A 24,441-nucleotide genomic window follows, 5' to 3' on the forward strand; every position below is an offset into this window, starting at 1 on the left:
AGTCCAACTCTCACATCCATACATGACTACTGGAAAAACCATAGCCTTGACTAGACGGACCTTTGTTGGCAAAGTAATGTCTCTGCTTTTCAATATGCTATCTAGATTGGTCGTAACTTTTCTTCCAAGGAGTAAGCGTCTTTTAATTTCATGGCTGCAATCACCATCTGCAGTGATTTTGGAGCCCCCAAAAATAAAGTCTGACACTGTTTCCACTGTTTCCCCATCTATTTCCCATGAAGTGATGGGACCAGATGCCGTGATCTTAGTTTTCTGAATGTTGAGCTTTAAGCCAACTTTTTCACTCTCCTCTTTCACTTTCATCAAGAGGCTCTTTAGTTCTTCCTCACTTTCTGCCAAAAGGGTGGTGTCATCTACATATCTGAGGTTATTAATATTTCTCCCAGCAATCTTGATTCCAGCTTGTGCTTCTTCCAGCCCAGCATTTCTCATGATGTACTACTCTGCATATAAGTTAAATAAGCAGGGTGACAATATTCAGCCTTGATGTACTCCTTTTCCTATCTGGAACCAGTCTGTTGTTCCGTGTCCAGTTCTAACTGTTGCTTCCTGACCTGCGTATAGGTTTCTCAAGAGGCAGGTCAGGTGGTCTGGTATTCCCATCTCTTTCAGAATTGACCACCAGGAAGTCCCAAATTTCATCATCTTATGATTCTCCATAAACCAAGCTATAAGCACAGTCGGCTTTGATTTCTCGTCTCTTTTTTCCTCTAATAATGAGGGCCAAGCGTTCCCTCCTTCGTGGGGGTACTCCTGGTTTGTGAAGATGGAATTTGTCGAAGTGTATTGAAATGAAACACTAGTAATGCCTCTCCATCCTTCAAGAGCCACGCTGGCTTCACGGCCTCCCAGAAGCCCTTGAGCACACCTGCCCCAGCCCGCTGCCCTGAGTTCCCGGGACAATTAGTGTCTGGACTCCAGCTTTCCCCTCTCTGCTGCTTCGTCCTTCACTCTGTGTGCTCGTGGCTCCATCAGCTGCAGCAGGAGGCTCTCTGTGGTCAGGGAGGAGGGTTTTGTACTGACTTTCCATTTCCAAGTGATTATCCTAGAATTAACTCCACTGCTCATTCCAGCTAGCAAAAACCTCAAACCCGAAGAAGCCCAGTCCTCCCTAATCAGCACCAGCTCCCTGCAGCCCAGCTCTGGGGAATGTCACTCCTCGGGTTCCCCTGGCGCCCTGTGCATTGACTATCACTGTGCCCCAAAGCCCAGCCGCGTTTCTCCCTTCAGACTTGTTCTCCCACATTCTGCAATCACTTTTTCCAGTTCTCTGTGTTTCCTCTAAGCCGCCACATGCCTCCACCCTCAGCCGCCACATGCCTCCACCCTCAGCAGAGCCTCAGGGCTCCTCCTCGGAGAAAAAAGGAACCCCTCTCCGCTCTGGTCAGCTTCTGCCACTTCTTCACGGCCCCCTTTCCCTCTTCTCCTTTTTTTAGCAAAACAATGGGATGGCCTTCTTTATTGTAAAACACTGTTGGCCACAGATCAGTACAAAGTTAGTGAATGTAGGAAAAGTGGGAGAGGGATTGAGGAAAGGAATTGAGAGTCACTGGTTTGTTTTATAAAAGGGGTGGGCAACATTTAATTTTTTTTGTGGTGGTGGGGGAAAAGTAAAATGAATGTGGAAGTGCTATCAAAAATCTGTGATTCCAATAGCAGAATTAGTTAGTTACTGTTTTGACATTGTTGCTTAGATACACTTGGCATGTACCTGTTGGCTGTTTGGAGGGGCTGCCTCCCCAAAGCCCATTTCCTTCAGGCAGGCTCGGAGCCCAGTGCCCCCAGCCACCCCAGGAAGGAACATGCCTTCTTTTGACTCAGCCGCTATCTCCATCCTCACCATCTCTCTCCTTCCAGGCTTCTGAGAAACTAGCCCTGTCCAGGGCGGCCTTCTCCCACCTCCGCTCCTCAGTGTCCCGGGCCTGGTTTCCATTGCTGTCCTCCACCAATCCCCCCGCCCAAGGCCCCCCCGACACCTCCAGCTGCCATACTCCAATCCTCGTCCTACTCCACTTCATCCCCTCATCCTCAGGGCCTTGCACCCTCGACTCCGCCTGCCCCCTCCTGCTCCCGGCTGGCGCCTCCTTCACCTCCAGCCCCGCCCTGGTCCTTCCTCTGTCCTGCTTGCTCATGGTCTGATGACCTCCTTCCTCCCAACACCTATCACTGTTGGAACTTGACAGTGGGCACTTCTTCCATTGATATGTGGGCCTCTCTGGACACAGTGTGAGAATGAACAAGGGTCTCTGCATAGCAGCCAGCAGAGTGGATGCTCACATAAAAAGGATGGATGTGGAATACATATCAGTGAGGGAAATTCACAGATCACACATTCCTTTGGGGCTGGAAGGTTGTCATGCTTTTACCACAAAACATTTTTCTGAGCAGGAACCAGATAGAGCAAAAAGGATCCCCAAAGTCTCTCTTCCTGCTGCCTTTCCAAAGAGATACTGTTACCAACACAGATGTCAGCAGCACGACGGAGGGAGGAATGGATTTCTATGTTCCCACTTCCAGACTGGATTTTGCTTTCTCAGAAATTGTTAGAAGCAGAGATGTGATAGGAATCATTATGTTCTCTCCAACTTCTATTTAATCTGGTGAAAGCAATATGAAGTTGGTTGCTCCTTCACTTTTCCTTGTAACCCTATAAATTTCCTTTGCTTTTATTTATTCTCTTCTATTTCTCTTCTATATTGAGAAATGGATTTAATTGCTATCCAGCTTTGTTCTAACTGTGCTTGTCACAAGACTTGGTTTTCAGTTCTGATTCTTTTTTTTCCCTCTGAACTTTGACAGTCCAGTGCTAGCATCAAGATGTATAGATATTAATTTTTCACAAATATACTCTGTGAAATATTATTTAATATATTTAATATTATTAAATATTAAATATTTAATATTATTTAATATTATAAGATACTTGAGTAAACTGAATGGGAGAGATTATATGATTTTAAGTTAGTCTAGTGTCTTGATTAAGTGGAAGTTTCATAAGTTTTTATAAGCCATAACACAAAGGAGATTTTAATAGTATAGTCTGGAATGGGCTAAACTGATACCTGATAAAGTTATTGCCATAATTTCATAGCAACAGAATTATAATTTGGCTTTGCACAAATACAGTTGACACAGCGTTATCCCAAGAAAACGATTTACTTGAAAAGGTTATAGAGATCATCAGTTTATACGGGCTAATGGTTAAGGTTGTTTGGGGTGAATATAAAGGAGTTATAGGTTGTAACCCAGTTACAATGCATTTAGGGGATTATTTTGATTATCTTAGAACATAAATATTCTCTAAGTATATTTTATCATTTGCTGTTTTAAGCATCTGCTGCTGTTTATACCTGTGGTCCCCAAAACACACCAAGGTGCCCAGGGCACTGCAGCAAATTCCCCAGGAGTGCCCTGGGATATTTTAAAATTTCAAGGGAATTTTATGAATTCCCTTGAATGATCTCAGCATCTGCAAGACACCATGCAAACTACTAATTTGAGAGAGTTCACAATTTCAACTTCATACTACTTCTTGTAGTACAATGATAATCTTTGGGAAACTGGAATCTCAATGGTTATGTTAAAAAAAACAAAAACAAAAACAAGTACCACTTGAAAGTCAGCATGGATCCAGAAATGAGGGTGGTGGTATCCAATCCAAAAATTCATGCAGGGCTCAACATAATATAATTCTATCCATGAGATTTCCCAGGCAAAAATACTGGAGTGGGTTGTCTTTTCCTTCTGCAGGGAATCTTCCTGACTCAGGAATCAAATCGATGTCCCTTGCATTGGCAGGCCAGTTCTTTACCACTGAGCCACCAGGGAAGACACATTAAGTATTATGTGAATATAATATATATTTTATAACTATTGCTGATAGCTTGCATGCACGTTTTGTCATAGGGTTTTTTTTTTTAAAGTATTAAAGTACTTAATTTTTAGAACAAGCAATTTTTCAACATGATTCAAAAATCAAAAAACATAAAAAGAGGACATCCCTGGTGGTACAGTGGATAAGAATCTGCCTGCCAAGGCAGGGGACATGGGTTTGATCCCTGGTCCAGGAAGATTCCACGTGCTGAGGAGCAATGAAACCCGTGAGCCACAACTTCTGAGCCTTTGCACTCTAGAGCCCTCGAGCTATAACTACTGAGCCTACGTGCTGTAACTGCTGAAACCTATGCACCCACAGCCCAAGCCCCGCAACAAGAGGCCACTGCAGTGAGAAACCGGAACCCCACATTGAAGAGTAGCCCCCCGCTTGCCAAAACTAGAGAAAGCCCAAGTGCAGCAACGAAGACCCAATTCAACCAAAAATAAATAAAATGAATTTTTTTTTAAAAAAGGCACAAAAAGGAACATAGTGAGAAGTCTCCCCATCTTGGTTGATGGCAGCTCCATCTTCTGACTGTTTAGAGCCTTTTAGACCAAAGTGTCTTTCTGACACTCCCCCATCCAGAACTACAGGAAATCACGTTGTCTCTACTTTCAGTAAATACCCACAATCTGATTCCCCATCTCTAACTACACTGCTGTCATCATGGTCAAAACAGCCTATTACAGGAATTCTCTGGTGGTGCAGTGGTTAAGACTCTGGGCTTCCACTGGTAGGGGCCTGGGTTCCACTCCTGGTCAGAGAACTAAGATCCTGCATGCCATGCCAAAACAACAAAAATGGTAACAACAAAAACCAGGCTGGTACTACACTTCCTTGTAACTGGTCTCCCTATTTCTATGCTTGTGCCCCTGCCCCACCACCATGATCTTTTTAAACCCTGAGTTAACTGATTTCATTGCTTTATCACCCAGAAGCTGCAATGGTTCCCATATCTCTTAGAGTAAAAGCCAGAGTCTTTCTAGTGACATGCAAGGCCCCACAGAAACCACTTCCCCTTACCTGTAACCTCAGCTCTTACTGTCTCTCCCCTCATTAATCTGCTTCAGCCACACTGGCCTCCTCGTCCCAAGCATTCGAGGCATGTCCCCACCCCAGGGCCTTTGCACTGCCATGTCAAATCTCATCTTCTCCAAACCTTGGCCTACTGGAATCCACGCTGTTTTAAATAGTGCAGTGACCCTCCCCGTGTACTGATGAGCATTCCCTAGTTTTTCTGTCCTGTCTTTCTCCTTTTTCTATAGCCTTTTAACCTAGTAGATCACTCGTTTCTAACATGGTAGTTTACCAAGTTTATTGTTTTATCTTCTGACTCTTCCCACTAAAACAGAAGCTACAGACGGCAGGCATCTTAATCTGTTTTGTTCCACCATGTAACCCAAGCATCTGGAAGAATAATACTTGGCAATAATAGGTGTGCAACAAGTACCAAGTGAATGATATTCAGTACGTTGTGTAAACCCCTAACTTTCTTCATTTGTGTCTGTCTGAACTATATCAATAAAAGCGTATGTAAATGTGCCTCTTTAATAACGGATTGCCCATTTTCCATGAGGTTCTAACAATTTTTGCTCTATACTCTCATATTAATTAGGTCCTTATACCATAGGAATCTTGTCTTCCTGGCTAATTGAACCTTTTATCACTGTGTCCAGACCTTCTTTGTCCTCAGTAATGGTTTTGTCTTAGAGTTATTCATTTATTTGATATTAATAAAACTAGGCTAGCTTTCAAGCAATTTTTAGTACTATGTAATATATTTTTTCTATTCCTTAAATTTTGATGTATTTGACAACTTATGTTTTAAGTTGTCTCATGCACATCACTTATAGTTTTTAATTCATTTTGACAACCTTTAGTTTTAACTGCTAGTTTATTTATGCCTGTTGTGATTACGTATATATCCAGATTTATTTCTATCAGTAACTTTCTATTTGTCCCACTTTTGCTGTGCAAAAATTTTTTTTCTTCCTGCTTGTGTTTCTTTTTTTTTAATTGAGTTTTTTCTTACTCTATTTTTCTGTTTGGAAGTTATATACTGTGTTTCCTATTCTTTTAATGTTTGAGCTTAAACTTATTGCATAATACTTAACGTCTACAGTTAATATCTTACCTCTCCTCCTGAATAAAACATGAGCACTATAACCACTATTCTTTATTTATTTTTAAATTTTTGACTGTGCCACACAGCATGTGGGATCTTAGTTCCCTGTCCAGGGATCGAACCCATGCTCCCAGAATTGGAAGCTCGGAGTCTTAACCACTGGACCACCAGGGAAGTCCCTTCTTCACACACTTTATACATAGTCTTAAGTTTCTATTCTGTATTGATTGTTCTACTAGCTGAAGTCTTGAACATAATATCAAGTTTTCTGTTAACTCTCATTTCTTTGTGCCCCCAAATTTGATTGAACTTCATCTGTGGGAATCCTGAAGGACTGTGTTAGGAGTGCTTTCTTCCAGGCACCATTTGCATTTATTTCCTCTGGGCATCGGGACCACTTTTGCTTCCTTCAAGAGTTCTAGTTTAGTGCTGCAGTCTTGGGTTGAGCTCCCCAGCTATCCTTTGACCCAAACTGTGAAATTGGCATTTATCTTCACAGAAGCCCCTCCTTTCAGGCTTACTTAATGGTCTCCACATGCCCTATGGATTAAACTCACTTGAGGGGAAGGAGCGGGCCTTAACGATTTCCTGTACTTTCTATGAACCCAGCAATGGGTTAACAACTGTGATGTATCGAGAAACTCATTTTGCTTTTTGTTTTTGTAACTAAGAACCCCTGCCATGCATCTTCCATTTACTTTGCAAAGATATTACTTTGCTGACAAAGATCCATAGAGTCAAAGCTATGGTTTTTCCAGTAGACATGTACAGATGTGAGAGTTGGACCATAAAGAAGACCAAGCAACAAAGAATTGATACTTTTGAACTGTGGTGCTGGAGAAGACTCTTAAGAGTCCCTTGGACTGCAAGGAGATCAAACCAGTCAATCCTAAAGAACATCAACTCTGAATATTCATTGGAAGGACTGATGCTGAAGCTCCAATACTTTGGCCACCTGATGCGAAGTTGACTCATTGGAAAAGAACTTGATGCTGGGAAAGATCGAAGGCAATGAGAAGAGGGTGGCAGAGAATGAGATAGTTAGATAGCATCACCGACTCAATGGACATGAATCTGAGCAAACTCCAAGAGATAGTGAAGGACAAGGAAGCCTGCAGTCCATGGGGTTGCAAACTTAACGACTGAACATAAACCTTTAAGATGATTTTTATTACTAGTAACCAGGGAATTATCACTTGGGAGCTAAATACAGAAATAATTAACCAAGAGAAGGTTCAGCTTTTTCAATCAAAAAGTGTCAAAAGCTGTCCCAGCCATTCATGGGAATGTAAACCGAGATGGATTAACCTCTTGTTCTCTGTAATCACATAAAGATGTGCCTTTGTCTTGACCCCTGTCCAACCCACTTCCCTGTCATCTAACCCCATGGCCATGCGTTTCTTTTCTTTTCTTCCTGAAGGTTCCTCTTCTGGTAAATTCATGTCCCACCCTAATATTTATTTTAAAATTAGGTCCCATAAGAAAGGTAAAGACCGTATAGATAACAGTGTGCCTTTTGAGTACCTCTGAAGTATAAAGAAATAGTCATATCCACTAATTCAACAAATTCTTTCTTTATGTGGCTATGCCGGGTCTTAGTTGCAACAGGGTCTTCGATGTTCATTGCAGCAGGTGGGTTCTAGTTCCCTGACCAGGGGTCAACCCAGGTCCCCTGCATTGGGAACAGGAAGTCTTAGCCACTGGACAACCAACAAAGGAAGTCCCCCCCACAAATATTTATATCAGAAATTAAAAGGCTCTCTTTCTCAGATAGTATTTACAGAGGGACGTTGCCCTGGACATGTGATCAAAGGAGCTGTGGGTTGAGGCTCTGGAGAGGACGTGGGAAGATGGATAGAGAGGAGCTGGGATAGCTGGCTGTGAGGGTTCACCCTCCAGAACCCCTCTCTTGCCCCTGCCATCCTGGAGGCCGGTGCCAGGCAGGGATGAGCAGGGGAAGTCGGAGCTGGGTGTGAGGTGGGAGACCGTGGTGGTGGTGGTGGTTGTGGTGGCGGCGGCGGCCGAGGAGAGGGTGAGGGAAGCAGCTGCACGATGGGAACAGGGAGGAAAGTGGTCTGGGAAGTGCGAGCATCCACCAGGTTTCCTTGGAAAATGAAGTGTTCAAGATAAGTGCTTCCCACCTAGATGCTAACAACCTGTGCCATTTATTCTGTTTTCCTAGATCAATGAACTGAGCCATGTTCAAATCCCTGTTATGTTGATGCCAGATGACTTCAAAGCCTATTCAAAGATAAAGGTGGACAATCACCTTTTTAACAAGTAAGTACAAGCACGACCTTTTGTAGAACTAACGTGGCTGCCAGGAGTATGGTTTTTGTGAATTTCTATAATCACATTATTTTTCAATGGGTGGGAGTAAAGTTTTGCTGATGAAGTTAATCCTGTGATAAACATAGCCATCTGTCATTTTCAGAGAAGCAACAGCAGGCCCTCTTGGGTAATATCTTTTTGCCATATGGCATATTGTTCTCTATGAATATCTTATATGTTAAAAGTGATATTCTCATTACAATTTAAATGTTTGAAGCTGTAAATTGCTTGGAATTTTTTTTTTAGCAGCTATAGACCTCAGCTATAGACCTTACACAAAAGTCTGCTGATGATTCCTTCATGAACAGAAATGACTGCTTCCTAGAACAATAAGGAATTAAGTTGCATTTTTATAAAATGTAATTGGAAGCCATGTTGGGCATTGAGACTATTTCTCCCTCTTTTGAATGTCGTTTTAGACATCATTAGGGAGCACCTTCTGTGGCACTACACTGTGAGCTGGACATACAGGGATGGATAAGAAATATCCTGCCCTGAGACTTCCCTGGTGGCCCATGGATGGGACTTTGCCTTCCAATGCAAGGGACACAGGTTTAATCCCTGGTCAGGGAGCTGACAGTCCTACATGCCTCAAGGCCAAAAAATCAAAACCTAAAAAAAGAAGCAATATTGTAACAAAATTCGGTAATTTTTTTTAAAAGACTTTAAAAATGGTCCACATCAAAAAAAAAAAATCTTAAAAAAAAATTATTTTTTTTAAAAGAATACTCTGCCCTCAGGGTGTTCAGTCAGGCAAGTGATTAAAAATGGACACATGTACAAATTACCATCATTTCCTATCGTATGTACAGAGTACCATGATAAAGGGGTGTGTGTATGTGTGCATGTGTGAACAAAAAGGAGGAAGCAATTCTGAATAAGTGGGATGAACCCCAGAGAAATCTCTCTCACGTGAGGATCAACTGTGAAATTTCTTAATAGGGCCATTGTTCTAACGTGAAGCTGCTGTGTTAATTATTCTCATAATACTCTTTAAAGGTTGACCTTTTGAGGGGGATCTTTCCATGTGAATTTAGAATTCGATATTTACATAAAAGATAAAACAGGTCTAGCCAGGAGTGAGAGAAGGTCTTGTTTTGTAAGCTTTAGTCAGAAGGTAACCTATTAGAGGGCTTCCCTTGTGGCTCAGCTGATAAAGAATCTGCTTGCAACGCGGGAGACGTGGGTTCAATCCCTGGGTTGGGAAGATCCCCTGGCAAAGGGAAAGGCCACCCACTTCAGTATTCTGGCCTGGAGAATTCCATGGACTGTATAGTGCATGGGGTCACAAAGAGCCAGATGAGACTGAGGGACTTTCATTTCACTTCAACCTGTTAGGAGTGGGGAGCATGGTTTGTACTCTGTCTGCTGCCCTTCCCTCCCTCTGCAAGCCTTTTGCTTCTCTTTTATTGTCCCCCCTGAATGTCTGTCCCTTCTGCCCCCGGATCTTACTGTGGGTTGCAGCAGCTATAGACCTCAGTTCTCTAACACAATCGCGTTCAAGCAAGTTCTCTTCTCGCTCGAAGCCCATCTGTGCCTGCTGTGGGTGGGGCGCTCCAAGCACATCGTTGGCTGCAGGTGAGCAGGATGGTGGCAGATTCACTGTTTGTACATCTGAACTTTATTCCATGATCTGATTGTTTCAGAGAAAACATGCCGAGCCACTTCAAGTTTAAGGAATACTGCCCCATGGTTTTCCGTAACCTGCGGGAGAGGTTTGGAATCGATGATCAGGATTTCCAGGTGAGTTGCTTTCATAACATTTATCTCAAATGGGTTTCACTCATGCCTTTTGCTCCGTAAAATAGAATTCACGTTTTTTTCATGTCAAGTAATAGTAACTTTCATTTTCTAGAAGAATTTTTAAGTGTGCTTTCTGAAATAAAAGGTTCTTTCAGTTAGGGCCCGTTATCAGTATGATCTCATTGTAATTTCATTGCATTTTTTCCCCGAGGCCCCCGTAGGGCCCTGCGGTGCAGAATGGCTTAGTGACAGCCGCGCCGCTGTCGCCAGCCAGAGCCCACCGGCCTGCGGGACACTTCTGTGTTTGCGCCCTCCTGCTCTTGCGCCCCACCACGTGAAGATGTGCCCTGCTGCCTTCCTCCCCATGTTTGCCCGGGAGTCAATTTTGACTTCTAAAATTGAGTCATGGGCTGTTGGACCTGCTGATGCATGGCCATTTCTCCTGAAATGCACCTGGCGTCAGTTACCTGATTTTCAGAGAGCCGGCCAGATTCGTGAAGGCCAAGGATTTTTTTTAAGAGCAGAAGTCTAAGTCAGGAGATACCAGGGCTGCTTCCTGGTCTTTTGTGACAGTCTAGTCATTTTATTGTGTGAATACTGACTTGTTTAATTAATTAATTAATTTCTACTTTTTGGCCACAACACGTGGCTTGTGGGATCCTAGTTCCTTGACCAGGGATGGAACCCCACCCTTGGCAGTCAAAGTGTGCGGTTCTAAGGACCGGACTGCTGAGAATTCCTGTACCGATTTATTTTAAATCTAGTAAACACTTTCTCTCATTTGTCCCAAACCAGAAATTCTAACTTATCCTCCATCACGTTTCATATTCCCTGGGTGACCTTGCAAGGTGAATATTGCAACAGCTTATCCCGTACTTTCTCTTAAAGAGTAAGTCCTCAAGGCAAATCAAGCTTAGTTAACAGACTTTGCTATACATCTGTGGCCTCCCCGTCCTGTCCCACTGTTGAAAGTTTTCAAGAATTTCTCATAGGCTCATTCACGCCTGAGAAGCCTTCAAACCACCATGTTTTGAAAAAGGATCCCTAGGCTGGGAAAGTCCCCTGGACAACCTACTCCAGTATTCTTGCCTGGAAAGTCCCATGGACAGAGGAGCCTGGCGGGCTAGAGTCCATAGAGTTGCACGGATTTGGACACAACTGAAGCGACTTAGCACACACACACACATGATGCTGGCCAGGCTGCGGGTGACATTCCCTCCTCTGTGGACCAGGCCCAGGTTCTGAGCAGAGACTCCAGTGTGCCCCAGAGAGGGTGGAAGGGAAGCCTGCAGGGAGGATGTGGTCACGAGATTTGCTTTTAAAAACTGAGGTGGAGCCAGCATTCATGTGTGGGCTTCATGTGTAAGAGAGAAAGAACGTCAGTCACACTTGGACTTAACGTTTACTGCTGCAAAAGCAAGTCACCTTTAAAGGATAAATTTTGGAATGGTAATATATTAGAAGATATATATAGAGAGAATATATTTCATATAAAATAAAAAGGAATAATTCTCTATTATGTAAGAACTGTTAACTACATTTCAAGAGGCCATGTGAAAATAAACTATGTACCTTAAAAAGAATAACAACTGATAACTGACTTCCTAAGAAAATCTACTCTCTCTGACACTGCATTCAAGTGTGTTTCTTCCTTTGTTCACCTTCCCCTCTTTAAAAAAATTTTTTTTTTCAAATAGCTACACTGGCGTTTCACGGAAACTGACTTTCAGGGCCAACGCAACAGGATCTTGTTAGATTCCTCAACTTATTACCACAATGAAGTCATATTTCTTCCGAGAACCAGCCCTGTTAAATGAGATCTAAAAGGGACCCATTAGATCCTTAGTTGCTGAAATATTAGGACACCAGACTGGTTTCCCTCTCTCTTCTCCCTAAAAACAAAACCATGTAAGTTGACATTTAAGTAAGGGCAAATAGCTGAGTACAAACTTTGAAGGCAAATTAGGCAACTGGAGGGTGATTCACATGTAACTAATTGGCAAGTCTGTTAAGCTCTTAGCCTGAGAGATCAGTATAAGGGAAAACCAGTGTGAGTGTAATCAATCATTTGAACACCACTCCTTCCCTCAGCCATGTTTGGTGCTTTTGGCATTTAGATTGCTGCTTTCTCTTTGGCAACTGTATTTTTTTTTTTAAGTGGGTGTTTAAAGTAATTTCCGTAAACCAGACATATGCAGTTCCTCCGCACCCACGGATTCCACCTACTGCGGGTTGAATTGCGGTTGGTGGAATCTGCGGTTACGGAATCAGCAGGTAAGGAGGGCGGAGAGTTCAGGCCTCCCTCCCCGTTTCTGTGTTCCTTTCTCAATGTCTATACCTCTTAAAATACATTCAGCCGGGGCAGGGCCCCTATCTGAAGACAAGATCTTATATGTGAGGCTCAACCCACTTTATTGCCTACTCGGTTTGGAAAAAGGGAGGAACTTGTGCCAACTCTGGCTCTGGGTTGGTGCCTCCGGGCGCCTGCATACACCTAGCCGGGCACGCAGAGGTGCTGCGTGCACGTGTGTGTGGGGGCGGGGCGGTGGCACCGCGTGCACGTGGGTGGGGGTGGGGGTGGGAGCGGCGGCACTGAGTGGGGCCCAGACCGGAGGGGAGGTCGTGTCAGCTCCTCTGTTGTGGAGTCACTTCTCCTGGGACACTTCATTCGTTGTGGCCAGAACGGGTAACAGTTATCAATTGTCACCTAGTATCAAGTTGAACCCTCTTTTCCCAATCTGATTTGGAAAGTGGGATCAATGATCCGAAGTCTCCTCGTCTTTTGGAGACTCTGGATTGCTCGAGGGGCCCAGGCCCCTCCATGTTTCCGTTGCCTTGCTGTGTTTATTTTCCTGAAGTGCTTACTTTCTGGACAAAGGACTTTTAAATCTATGTGTAGTAAGGGAGCCCACCATCCAGTTCACATTCAAAGCTTCATATTAAATCAAAGGCGTAAATGTTCACCACCTGCTTTGCGTTTGTAAATGCCGTTTTGCTGCACCTGGAAACAGGTCAGTGTCCATCCATCTGACCAAAGTAGAACATAGTGATTAAACAACTGACCTCCTCAGCCAGCTTCTAAAACTGAGACGCTTCCCTGCTGTCTCCATAAACATTTGTTGTCTTTCCTTTGGTTTTGATTCCTTGAATGTCTTTTAAAAAATAGAACTCCTTCCTGCTGTTAAAGTCAAGCAACTGTTTCAGTTGTTATTAACTTATTATTAACAAGCGTATCACTTAACATACATATGTAAACCTGTGTGTGTGTGTGCATGTATGTATGCCCAGTGCTTCCAGATTCAGAACTTTCTCCAACTTGTCAGTGCTTGTTAAAATTACTTTGGTTTGTGATATGCTCAGAGTTGACATGTATTCTTCCGATCATTGTTGGGACAATGTCTTTCCATGATCATTCTTTTAAGATGTCTTTCAAGATGAATGCTCCCCCGGAAGCCTCCACCGTTACTGTTGCTATAGTTTTTGTCTCTTTGATCTCTGCCACTCTAGTCCCCATAGGTGGGTGTTTTCATGCACAATTATCAACTCAGTGTGTTTATTTGCACCTACTGTGTGTCGGGCTCTGTGATAGACATAGGGAATGCAGAGGAAGAGAAAGGATGAACAAATTCCTTTTGAAAAAACATTACATGACAGATTCTATAATGGATGCTGATGAGATTTACAGAAACCCAGATGTCTTGATTGTTAATGTTCTTCAAGAAAGAAGAACAGCATCCCTCTTTGCAGTCTCTGAGTACCGGAGCGTGTTAATGACAGGCCCGGCAAGTCAGCTGGAGACTTCAGTTAAAATTTCTGAGCTGCAGAAGAGGATTGCCCAGTGGAAATCAAAAAGTTAGGCAGGGTTGCAATGGTGCTGCTGCTGCTAAGTCGCTTCAGTCGTGTCCGACTCTGTGCGACCCCATAGACGGCAGCCCACCAGGCTCCCCCGTCCCTGGGATTCTCCAGGCAACAACACTGGAGTGGGTTGCCATTTCCTTCTCCAATGCATGATAGTGAAAAGTGAAAGTGAAGTCATTCAGTTGTGTCCGACTCTTCGCGACCCCATGGACTGCAGCCTGCCAGGCTCCTCCATCCATGGGATTTCCCAGGCAAGAGTACTGGGTGCCATTGCCTTCTCCGAGCAATGGTGCAATTAATGTTAAATACACCACATAATAGAAACCAGCCCTCTGGCTCTTTGTGAAGGATAATACCAGGCTTGCTTTTCCCCTGCTGAGTCTCCTGAATTAGAATCTCTTTTTATTCGCATTTGATGCATTTTCCTCTTTGTATTGGTAACAGAGGATTCTAATTTTAAAATAATTTTAAAAGCTAACGTTTTATTAAACTTTTGATGTTCTTGTTTCCAGTTCAAAAATTCTCAAGTATCAGAGACCTTTAGTATGTACTAAACTTGGGGAAAAAAATTCTACCATTATCTCTAAAGTCTATCATGGTGTTTGTAGTTTTCCCAAATATAACTGAAACTGTCTGAAGGCGGAAGCTGAGTGTAGCTTGTTTACCAGGGTTGCAGGTACAGGGGTGAGCACCAGCCTGGCTCTGGACAGTTAAGAAACATTTGAGGAAGAAAGGGAGGAAGGGCTGAGGGGACATTGCTGGGAGAAATGAGCCTCTGAACCAGACTGCGGAGGCCAGAGCCAGATGGTGGTGGGCTAGCGGAGAGAAAGGAGGGAACTCAAAGTGGGAACTGGGGAAAAGACCTCCACTGGATTCTCCAGCCCAAGAGCAGCCCTGAGGGTTTTTCTTTTTTAAGATTGACTTATTTTGTTTGGTCCGTGGTGGGTCTTCGTCGCTGCACCCAGGCGTTTCTCTAGTTGCGGTGAGTGGGGGCTGCTCTCTAGTTGCGGTGCGAGGGCTCCTCATTGTGGTGGCTTCTCTTGTTTCGGAGCTGGGGCTCGGTAGTTGCATTGCATGAGAGCTTAGTTGCTCTGTGGCATGAGGGATCTTAGTTCCCCAGTCAGGCACCAAACCCATGTCCCTTTCATTGCCAGGCAGATTCTTAACCACTGGACCACCAGGGAAGCCCCAGCCCTGTGGATTTTGCACAGGGGAGTAATGTGATGACATCTTGATTTTCTAAAAGCAAATCGAGGCGGTTATGTGTAGAATGCATCAAAGGGAGGTAGAGAAATTAGGAAGCTACGAAATACCCCAACGAGTGAAGAGGCCTGAACCAGGGCACTTGGCACAGACAGGGTTGAGCTGAGAGCAGCTTCCCAGGATGGGGAGAAGGGAAAGCCCAGGATCAAAGGACAGGAGCCAACGTGTCGGACCCTGAGAAAGCAGGAGCGTGGGGGTGCCACTCACCAGGGGAGGGAAGTGTGGGCATGGGGGAGGGGAGAGAGGAAGTTGAGTTTTTTGCCTGTGAATGTGGAGGTGACCTGGAGGTGCCTGGGTGAGGCTAGTCAGCATGTAGTTGGGCGCCCCGGGATTGGGGTCAAGTGCAGAGGCCCAGATCCGGGGCTGATAGACACAGTGGTTCTCGTACTGTCTCCACTCCAAGTTTGCTGACTCGAGTCAGGTAAGCTCTTTGATTCCTGTGTAACTGTCTGTCATCTCTTGGGTTTGCCCTGCCCGCTCTTTCACAGTTTCTCCTCGCATGCATTGGCCTCTCAGCTTAGTTACCATGAACTTCACAACGAACATCGGACAGAAATTCTGCCTGGGCTGAAAATCAAAGGGCGCCCATCAGCCCTCAGTTTAGACAGGTCTCTGAATAGACTTTTGGGAAAACTCCCTCCCAGCCCGCCAGCATTCTCAGGTGTTTTTCATGTGATTTTTCTGTTGCTGCTTAAGTGTTGAACCAATTCCTGCCCCATCGCAAATTGCCCTACCTGGCAACTCAGGCTGGCTGTGAGCCCTCGTTTTCCGTTCCTGAATTCATGTTGGGTGAAGTCTTTCGATTTTCAGCCAGGCGCTGACAGTCACTTCAGCCCAGGGAGCTCCTGTCCAGGTCGGACACTGCCTCGGACACAGGCCTCTTGTATTTCAGTCTCAGGCAAGTACCAACCCGAGCTTTTTAAAGGCAACCTTACGGCATGCAGACATTCCTGTAACTCTTTGTCTTTCTCTGCCGGTCATTACCATTCGTTTCTGTGTCCTTCTTTTCTGCTTAGTTGTTTCATTATTAATAAGTGTTCAATTGCACTGCGTTTCACCCGCCTCTGCAATGAAAGCCATTCCACGCCTGGGATCACTGCTCAGACTTTCTTTGAAATTCCCCAGGAGGGTAACCCAAGGATTTAAACCCAGTGGGCTTTTAATCCTTGATGATGATGTTCTTGTTTGAGTGTTGGCCTTGCCCTCCCTGATGGGGTCAGAGGACCATCTGCTTACTCAGACCATCAAATGCAAAGCCAGAAGGCAGTCCGATCTGGGCTCTGGCTCCTGGCCCCTGGCCCGTGTGATTTGAGGCATGTAATTATAATTCTGAGTTGTCAATGAGGCAGCGACCGCCTTCCAGGTGGCAGGTCCATGAAACAGGTAGCCCGGCTCGGGAGAAAGAACGTTTTCCTGGAAGCTGGGAAGCTGGTTTGCATCTTGGCTCTTCAGATGGATTAAGTCTTGCTGTGACTTAATCCATCCACTCGGCCCTGGAGCTCTCAATTTTCTCATCTGTGAAATGAGGGGGAAGAACGCCATGCTCTCTGAGGCCAGTAGGTGACTGTCACTCGGGGTCTCGTGCACGGTATTGCTGTGTCCCCTCTGTAAGGTGCTGCCTTTACACGTTTGAGCGTGGCAAAATTGATTTTGTAAGTGGCTTTCCCATTGACTAAACAGAAAAACTTTTACACATGCTTTTTAGCAGAAATTACAAGCTCATGTCAAAATGGGGAAGAAAAAAAAAACCAAATGTCTATAAGACTGTTCAAGAGAATTAAATGTTCAAAATGCTTGGGTATTTAAAAATTGGATAGGGGACCATAATGGTTGGTAAATCACGACATTTTTATGAGATGTCTAGAAAGATTGGTGGTAAAGATGAGCTAATTAAATTGACATTTCCTCCATCCCCCCTGGGGGCCCCAGCGATCCTGGGCCTCCTACTGTGGAAATAAACATCCTCAATGCAGACTTTTAGAGGCTTGGGGAGGAAGGCAAGCACCATTAATCCCTTTCTTTAGGGAAAGGAGAATGAATTTCCAATTATAAATGTAAGCAGTCCGTTCAAGAGTGAGTTTTCATCTCTCATCTTCCTTTATTTCCTGATGAGTCTGCCATGGCACTAGAGCTTCAAATGCAGCTCTTGAGATTTGAGATGGAGTTTTGCAGTGCTACCAGCCAGGGTTCTCGGACTCCTTAATCTATGGAAATTGGAGGCCAAATGCAGGCAAGATGTTATTGGGACTCCTGTTGCCGCATGAGAAAGTGAAACAAGCAACAGGTGCCTTTGCTTGCTCCCTGAGAGCACAGTGAGCTGGGCCTTGAAATGGGGGGAGGGCACAGGCAGGACCAGGTCCAGGGTTCGGGCTGGAGGGTTGACTGGTGGTTTGCCCACACCTTGGTGGTGCTTTGTGCAGGGCACATGGGTAGTACCCTGGTTTTGCTCCAGACACCTCAGAAGTGGCAGTTGGGTTTTTGGCCCTTTTGTATCTTGTTCGTAAATTGTCAGAACTCCTCACAGTTATTTTTTAGTCCCTTATAGTTTCTTTGTATCTGTTGCTGGAGGAGATGTTTGTTCAGATGCAGGCACTGCAGCAAAGGGTCCCAGATCCCAGCCCATCTCCTTAAGATATGTGATGTATTTGGCTATGGAAAACGGGAGTGGTGGAAAGTGAGTTTACTTATCTAGTGGCAGGATCATCCTGAAACACAGACTAAGTTATCCTGTTCTTACATGCCCTGCATGTAATAGCTTTACTCTGGAACTTTAATTTTTGTCAGTTTATTTTATCCCTAGCTCCCCAGCAAGCCTGGCAGCATCCTAAGAAACAGCATGGACTTGCTGTCACATCTTCACTGCACTGGACTGAATAGAGAGCACCGGCGATGCCGCCTTGCTCACCCAAACACAGCCCTGGGTCTACCACCAGGCCCTCAGGGTGATAGGTGTGCTCAGGGGACTTGCAGGGAGAATGTTTGGACCAGTCACAAATGCCTGCGCCCTGGATGATTGTGTTATATGAAATGTCCAGAACAGGCAGGTCTCTAAGAAAGTAAATGAGTGGTTTACTAGTTGGCTGGGCAGGGGGCAGAGTTGGCAGGGCAGAGGGCAGGAATGGGACTGACTGCTAATGGCTACAGGGTTTCTTTTTGAGGTTGATGAAAATGCCCTAAAATTCATTGTGGTCATGGTTTAACTGTATAATTGTACTAAAAACCATTGATTTGTAGGCTTTAAGTAGGTGAATTTTCTGGTACATGAATTATATCTCAGTAAAGCCATTAAGGATGTTTGGAGTTTAAGATTAGTTTATATTTGGTATGAGACCTTTTTCTCCTCCACCATTGATTTTGGTTGCCTTTTTCTTGACATATGGGGCTTGTGTTAAAGTATTTTCATTTAGAACAAGTGAATTTAAGGTATTACATAGTTTATAATATACAGCTATCAAATGTATAGAAGAAAAGGGTAGCCAGTGAATAAAAGCAGTTTGTGTGCATTTATCATTGAAAGTGAAAGTCTTAGTTGCTCAGTCATATCCAACTCTCTGCGACCTCATGGTCTGTCCATGGAATTCTCAGGCAAGAATACTGGAGTGGGTAGCGATTCCCTTCTCCAGGGGATCTTCTGTACCCAGGGATCAAACCCAGGTCTCCTGCATTGCAGGTGGATTCTTTACCATCTGAGCTACCAGGGAAATCTTATCATTAGATTCCCCCCAAACTGAAAGCAAATCATTGTCCATTTCCTGGTTTCTGCAGACTGAAAGCAGAAGCACATTAATGAATCCTCGTAGTAGAGCAAGAAGGAAACCTAGAGACAATCAAGTCTGACTGTCTGTCTTAGCAGATAATCGAATAACAGAGTAAGGAGCAGGAGGGGCATTGATCGGAGGGGGGCCTAATGGCCCTTAACTTCTCACTGCTTCTCTTTCTGCCACACATGCTGAGACCTGAAAACCTGAAGAGGAAAGAAAGGTAATCAAGAAAGGCTGGGAGCCACTACTTGTGCAGACCTTTGCAGATTTCTATTACATATGTATTTTCAACATTGAATTAAGCCTTTTAAGGCTCTGCCTTGAACTGGATTTTGTGGTGGCCCAGCATGTTCTGTAAATGACTTCCCAGATCAACACCCCAAGATTGCTCTTCTAGACCTCCTCCTCTCCCCTTAAGCTCTCATCCAGCCTGCTCCTTGTCACCCTTCTTGCCCTGGCCACCACCTCAAGATCACCCAAGGACAGTCTGTCTGGCTCCCTGACATTCCCTGTCCTGTACCTTCCACTTGGTTGGCGTCTTCAGCCAGCCTGCTTTGCCCCCCTCCTCCTCAGGCAGGGGTCTCCCCAGCTCCCATGCTTGCTCCATCCTGTAGAGGATCAGCCCACTCCTCCACTGTCCTTCCTGTCCTTTGGTTGGAGAGGATGCAAGAAGCAGAGCAGGAGCCATGTATAACCTTTCAGGGTAGGAATTTTCAACTTGAAACTTCTTTGTGTAAAATGTTTTAAATTCTCTTTTTCAAATTGCAACTGGTTCTAACAGAGGGCTGTAGAAAGTAAGCCATGAAATGGACAGTATGAGAGTGGCAAGAATGTGGTTCTTGATTGTCACTGGGTATACAACCAAAGGCTTGGCCAGGGTGGAATCGAGAGTTAACTGGAGGGACTTTCCCGGCAGGCCAGTGGTTAAGGCTCCACTGCTGGGGGCATGGGTTCGATCCCTGGGTGGGGAACTAAGATCCCATAAACTGCAGCCAGAAGAAAAAGGAAAAGCCAACTGGAAGAGCCCATTCTATAAGTCTTTCATTTTTGACTTACCAAATTACAGAATAATTTGTTGTTATTGAGCTGTATCTCTAAATGTCTTCCAGGTTGAAATTTGCTGTTTATAATAATAGCTACCATTAAGGAGTACTACTCTTCCAGGCACTGTTATCAAAATTTTTGTCTTACCTCATTTAACCCCCAGGAAAACTTTTAATGGTGATGATTCTGTCATTATTACCTTTCTACAATGGAAATTGATGCAAGGGGGTTAAATGGTGCTTTCAGCTAGAACTTCACTCTCCCACATAAATCTTGTCCTGACTTGCAAATTTTTTCCTTTTATTTTTTTCCTATTTGCTTGTTTTAGTATTGTAGAGAGTGACCCAGAGCATCCCCAGCGTGAAAGACTATTCCTATTCCATTCAGCCTTGGCATTCTTGGCATTGTGGTTGTAAGCAGGGAAAGGAGGAGAATGGGACAGTTTTCTAAAGATTAAGCCACTGATCAAGAGAGAAAGCAGACCTCCAGCAATTCTCAGAACATGTGAATTAATTAAAACAGACATGATGAACTGTGCCACATGGTTGGAAATGTGAAGAGTTCATAGGACTGACGTTGTCACCACCGTCTACAGGACCGTAGGACACATTACTGAGCGCCAGCCCTGTCTCTCTGCAGCAGAGATTGACTCTCAGCCCGGGGCTCAGCGCACATACTTCTCCTGGCCTTAAGCCTTGCTTCCAAACACATCTGTCTCAGCCCTTGCTGAGAGAGAAGACAGCCCCCTTTCTATCTCTCGGATAAAGCCAAGTAATGATTGTCCTAGAAGTCAGGAGAGGTTTGTACGCATGTTAATAAAAGCATAAATTGAGGATTCTGGGCTGCATTAGCATTGAGGCTGTTACTGATGGTATTTTTACACATTTTACTTGGCAAATTTGAAGAACAAAGACAGGTTTGGCCTTGTGCCAGCTGGCTCAGGCGTTATATTATAGTGAGAAGGTGTTTGTCACCGCAGAGAAATCTATGGTAACAGTCCATCCTAACGCCCTCCAGATGCATGTTCAAACAGGAGGCAGAGGCCTCTGCAAGGCCTCCACGGACACTGACCCACTCAGGTCTCAAGCAAGTGGTTTCTGCTCTCTGGGCCTCTGTTTTCTGCTCTGTAAACTGGGTGGTTTGGAACAGTCTCCAAGGTTGCCCCCAGCTGTCATGCTCTGCGACTATGAGGTTTATTTAAGCATAAGGAGACCCTTTGGGTCTGGAGGTTACTCCCTGGCTGTTTCTCTCAGGTCTTTCTCCTCTTGGCTTCCCAGACTTGTCCAAGTGTATGGACAAGTATGATGCTGTGGTTCGCTCTTCCTTTGTGACAAAATAGAGGACACTGAGGAATTTCAGTTTCTAGATAGCAGGCTGTTCGGTCTATGTACCATGCCTGTCCTCTCGTTCTTGTGAGAAGTCCCAAGAACAGCCGCCGCCTCTGACGCCTTATTTCTGTGCTGCTCTGAGAACTGTTATCGTCTCCCTTCAGTCCTGGCCCGGGTGTCCTGAGCCATTATCGTGCCCCTGCTGAGAGGGCAGTTGGACTCTCCTCTCACTGGACTTTTGTTGGGAGACATCAAGTCACCTTGAGGCCTGTGCTCCCCTGCACGGCCTAGAGCCGTGTGCCCTGTCTTCCTGGAAGTACATTTTAGAGTTGTTGGAGGTCCAAGGAGAGACCACCACCCCGGCTTACCCTCCATCACTTTACAGGCCCGGGAACCGATGCTCAAAGAGGCTTACTGCCTTTGGGTATCGAGGGTTGATGATGGAGAGAATGTTCTAGGGCCCAGACCAGCACCTGCCTTAGTACTGCCCTCCCCAACAGACATATTTCTCCCTTATGTTAGAGGTTACAGAAAGTCAACGATCATGGTATTAATTAATGGCAAAATTTAGCCTTGTCTTTGTAAATTGCCCCAAAAGGTTGCCTCAGAGGTTTTAGGCAGGGGCCTTGGGTGTGTCACTTGGCTCCATTGTATCCCAATTTCATTATGTTCAGTGGGAAAAGGCACCTGGCTCTTTCTATCCCATAGTAATGCTGTGGAGATAAATATGAATATGGATTTTTCCAAGCCTTAAGAGTCATTCTGAGGGCCACACATTTTGTGTAAAATTGCATTTACTCTTCTGATTGCTTGTCTAAAGCTTTTAATAAATCCGACTTACACATTTTTATATTCATAGCGATTATAAAAAGTACATCCCAATTGTTGATAAAGTGTGCTTGTCCCTCATTTCACTGTTAGAAAACTAAGAGCCTTAAAAAAATCTTCCAGACATTGGAAGCAGATATTGTGGGTTGGGACTACTTATGTGATTATTAAAATATTAAGACAGAATCAAGATTAGAATTTGTGAAGTTTTATATCCCAGGCCATTATGAGAGGGCCAATATCCTTATACAAAGTCTATAATAAATAATCATCAGTGTCTTTGAGACTGAAAGGAAAGGCAAAGAATTTGGAAGGAGGTAGCATCTGTGCTAAGGAGTTAATACTTTTAAAAATATTTTTCTTTTTATTGGAATATCGTTGCTTTATAGTGTTGTGTTAGTTTCTGCTGTGCAAGGAAGAGAATCAATCAGCTATATGTGTACATGTATCCCTTTCTTCTTGGACCTCCCTCCAACTCTGCCCACCCATCTCACCCCTCCAGGTCATCACGGAACACCAGGCTGAGTTCCTGTGGTTGCAGGCTCTCACTAGCTGTCTGTTTTACACTCTGCAGCATATATATGTCAGTGGTACTCTCCCAATTCATCCACCCTACCCTTCCCCCACTGTGTCCACATGTCTGTGTCTCTACTCCAGCCTTGGAAATAGATTCATCTGTACCATTTTTCTAGATTCTACATATATGCATAAATCGGAAAGAGAAAAACAAATATCAGTAACGCATATATGAGGAGTTAGTACATTTTTGATTCTGCCTTTTCTAGCCCTTTACTTTGTAAATCCATACACTGAACATTGTATTATTAGACATTTCATTAGTGAATTAATACACTGAATGCAATGAATCATTATTCACTGTAATGTTTTGCATTTTAACCAAACCAGAGTTGGACGGACTATAGTGGGACGGGCATTCAGGCAGGCATGTTTGTAACACACTTACTACACTAGACCCACCATGCTCTGCTCCAGACAAATCCCATCAAGCCGTGGTTCAGGGGACTCTTGGTTCTCTCGTGTGATCTGCAGACCCGCTGTATCAGCATCATCTGTGCTTCAGACGCTGCACCCCACACCTGCTGGGTCAGAATCTGCACTGTCACGAGATGCCCAGGGGACTCCATTGCCCATTAAAGTTTAAGAAGCACTGACTCGGCAGCTTTCAATCCTGTTCTCTCCCACTAGTCAGTGATAGAACGTTAACACTTTCATATTCCATACACCTAAGAAAACAGTCCGTGAAACTGATGCTGCTGTTAATTCTGTCCTTTGCTGAATATGAGTATCCTTTGCTAGCCTCTCTTCTCCCTCAGAAGTTATTCTACATGTATTGTCAGTTTTATAGTTTATAATCTGGTCTGCCTGTCTTTCATTAAGTTCATTATTCGTGCTTTGATTTTTATGCCTGAAAGTAATTTGTAATCTTACAATTCCTAGTGTTCTTGTTTTATTTGGAATAACCTTTTACAAATGAATGTTCAGGAAGAAAAAGACCACTAGCCAAGAGCAGTGATTGCTTTTTTTGGCCAATGTTTAAAACCTCCAAACAGGACATTCACCTTGATTTCCTTCCCTTTTAATTCTTAGTAGGAAGTGATAAAAAGGGGGGTTTTTATTTTCCAGGGGAAAAAAAAAAGAAAATATAAGAATCAAACTCTTGTTAATATAACCGTTTTCGTCCCCCAAATCCTTTTCCTACTTCTCAGTCCATCTGATGAATTTCAGCTGTCTTCATCGTTTAATATAGCCAGATCCTTCTATTTAAAGGCATTGGGAGTTACTGTTCACAAGTTTTCTAATATGCTATGGAAAGCAATTTTGATTAATTGGCCAGGGAGGCTCTGCCCTTGCCAGGTGTGCCTGGTGGCATTCAGATCAGGCTGTGTGGTCTCTGGATGTAAAGACAGAGACCTTGGGGCCAGGGCAGGTGCTGGGAGTGAGAACGCACTCACCTCCGTCAGCCCAAGACCGGGCAGCCCCTCCACGAGCTGCTGCAGCTCCGCAATGTCGTTAGACCTCTGAAGACTCAGTCCTGGATTTCATCTAGAAAAGGAAAGGTTAAGGAAGCTTATATTCTAGAAAGATGGAGAAGTCGTGATGCAGTGATCCCACCTGCCTCTCTGAAGACACCTGCGTCCCCCTAACCAGACAGACTTTGGATCACTGGGGCCTTGGAATGCCCACTTGGGAAGAGGAAGGCGGAGTGACTGTCTTTCCCTGTGAGTCCCTCACAATCCATCC

The 24,441-nt window shown here is 44.4% G+C and overlaps 1 protein-coding gene across 1 annotated transcript in view; it reads left to right on the top strand.

The window, feature by feature from the left end:
• PIP4K2A (phosphatidylinositol-5-phosphate 4-kinase type 2 alpha) overlaps positions 1–24,441 on the top strand; it is a 186,767-nt gene that overhangs the window by 102,777 nt on the left and 59,549 nt on the right. Inside the window, exons 2-3 of the mRNA XM_027559980.1 lie at positions 8,206–8,303; positions 10,001–10,097. Coding sequence (XP_027415781.1) covers positions 8,206–8,303; positions 10,001–10,097 — 195 coding nt within the window. The remainder of the gene's footprint in view (positions 1–8,205; positions 8,304–10,000; positions 10,098–24,441) is intronic.

This window comes from Bos indicus x Bos taurus, chromosome 13, assembly GCF_003369695.1.
Source record: "Bos indicus x Bos taurus breed Angus x Brahman F1 hybrid chromosome 13, Bos_hybrid_MaternalHap_v2.0, whole genome shotgun sequence".
Taxonomy (NCBI): Eukaryota; Metazoa; Chordata; class Mammalia; order Artiodactyla; family Bovidae; genus Bos; species Bos indicus x Bos taurus.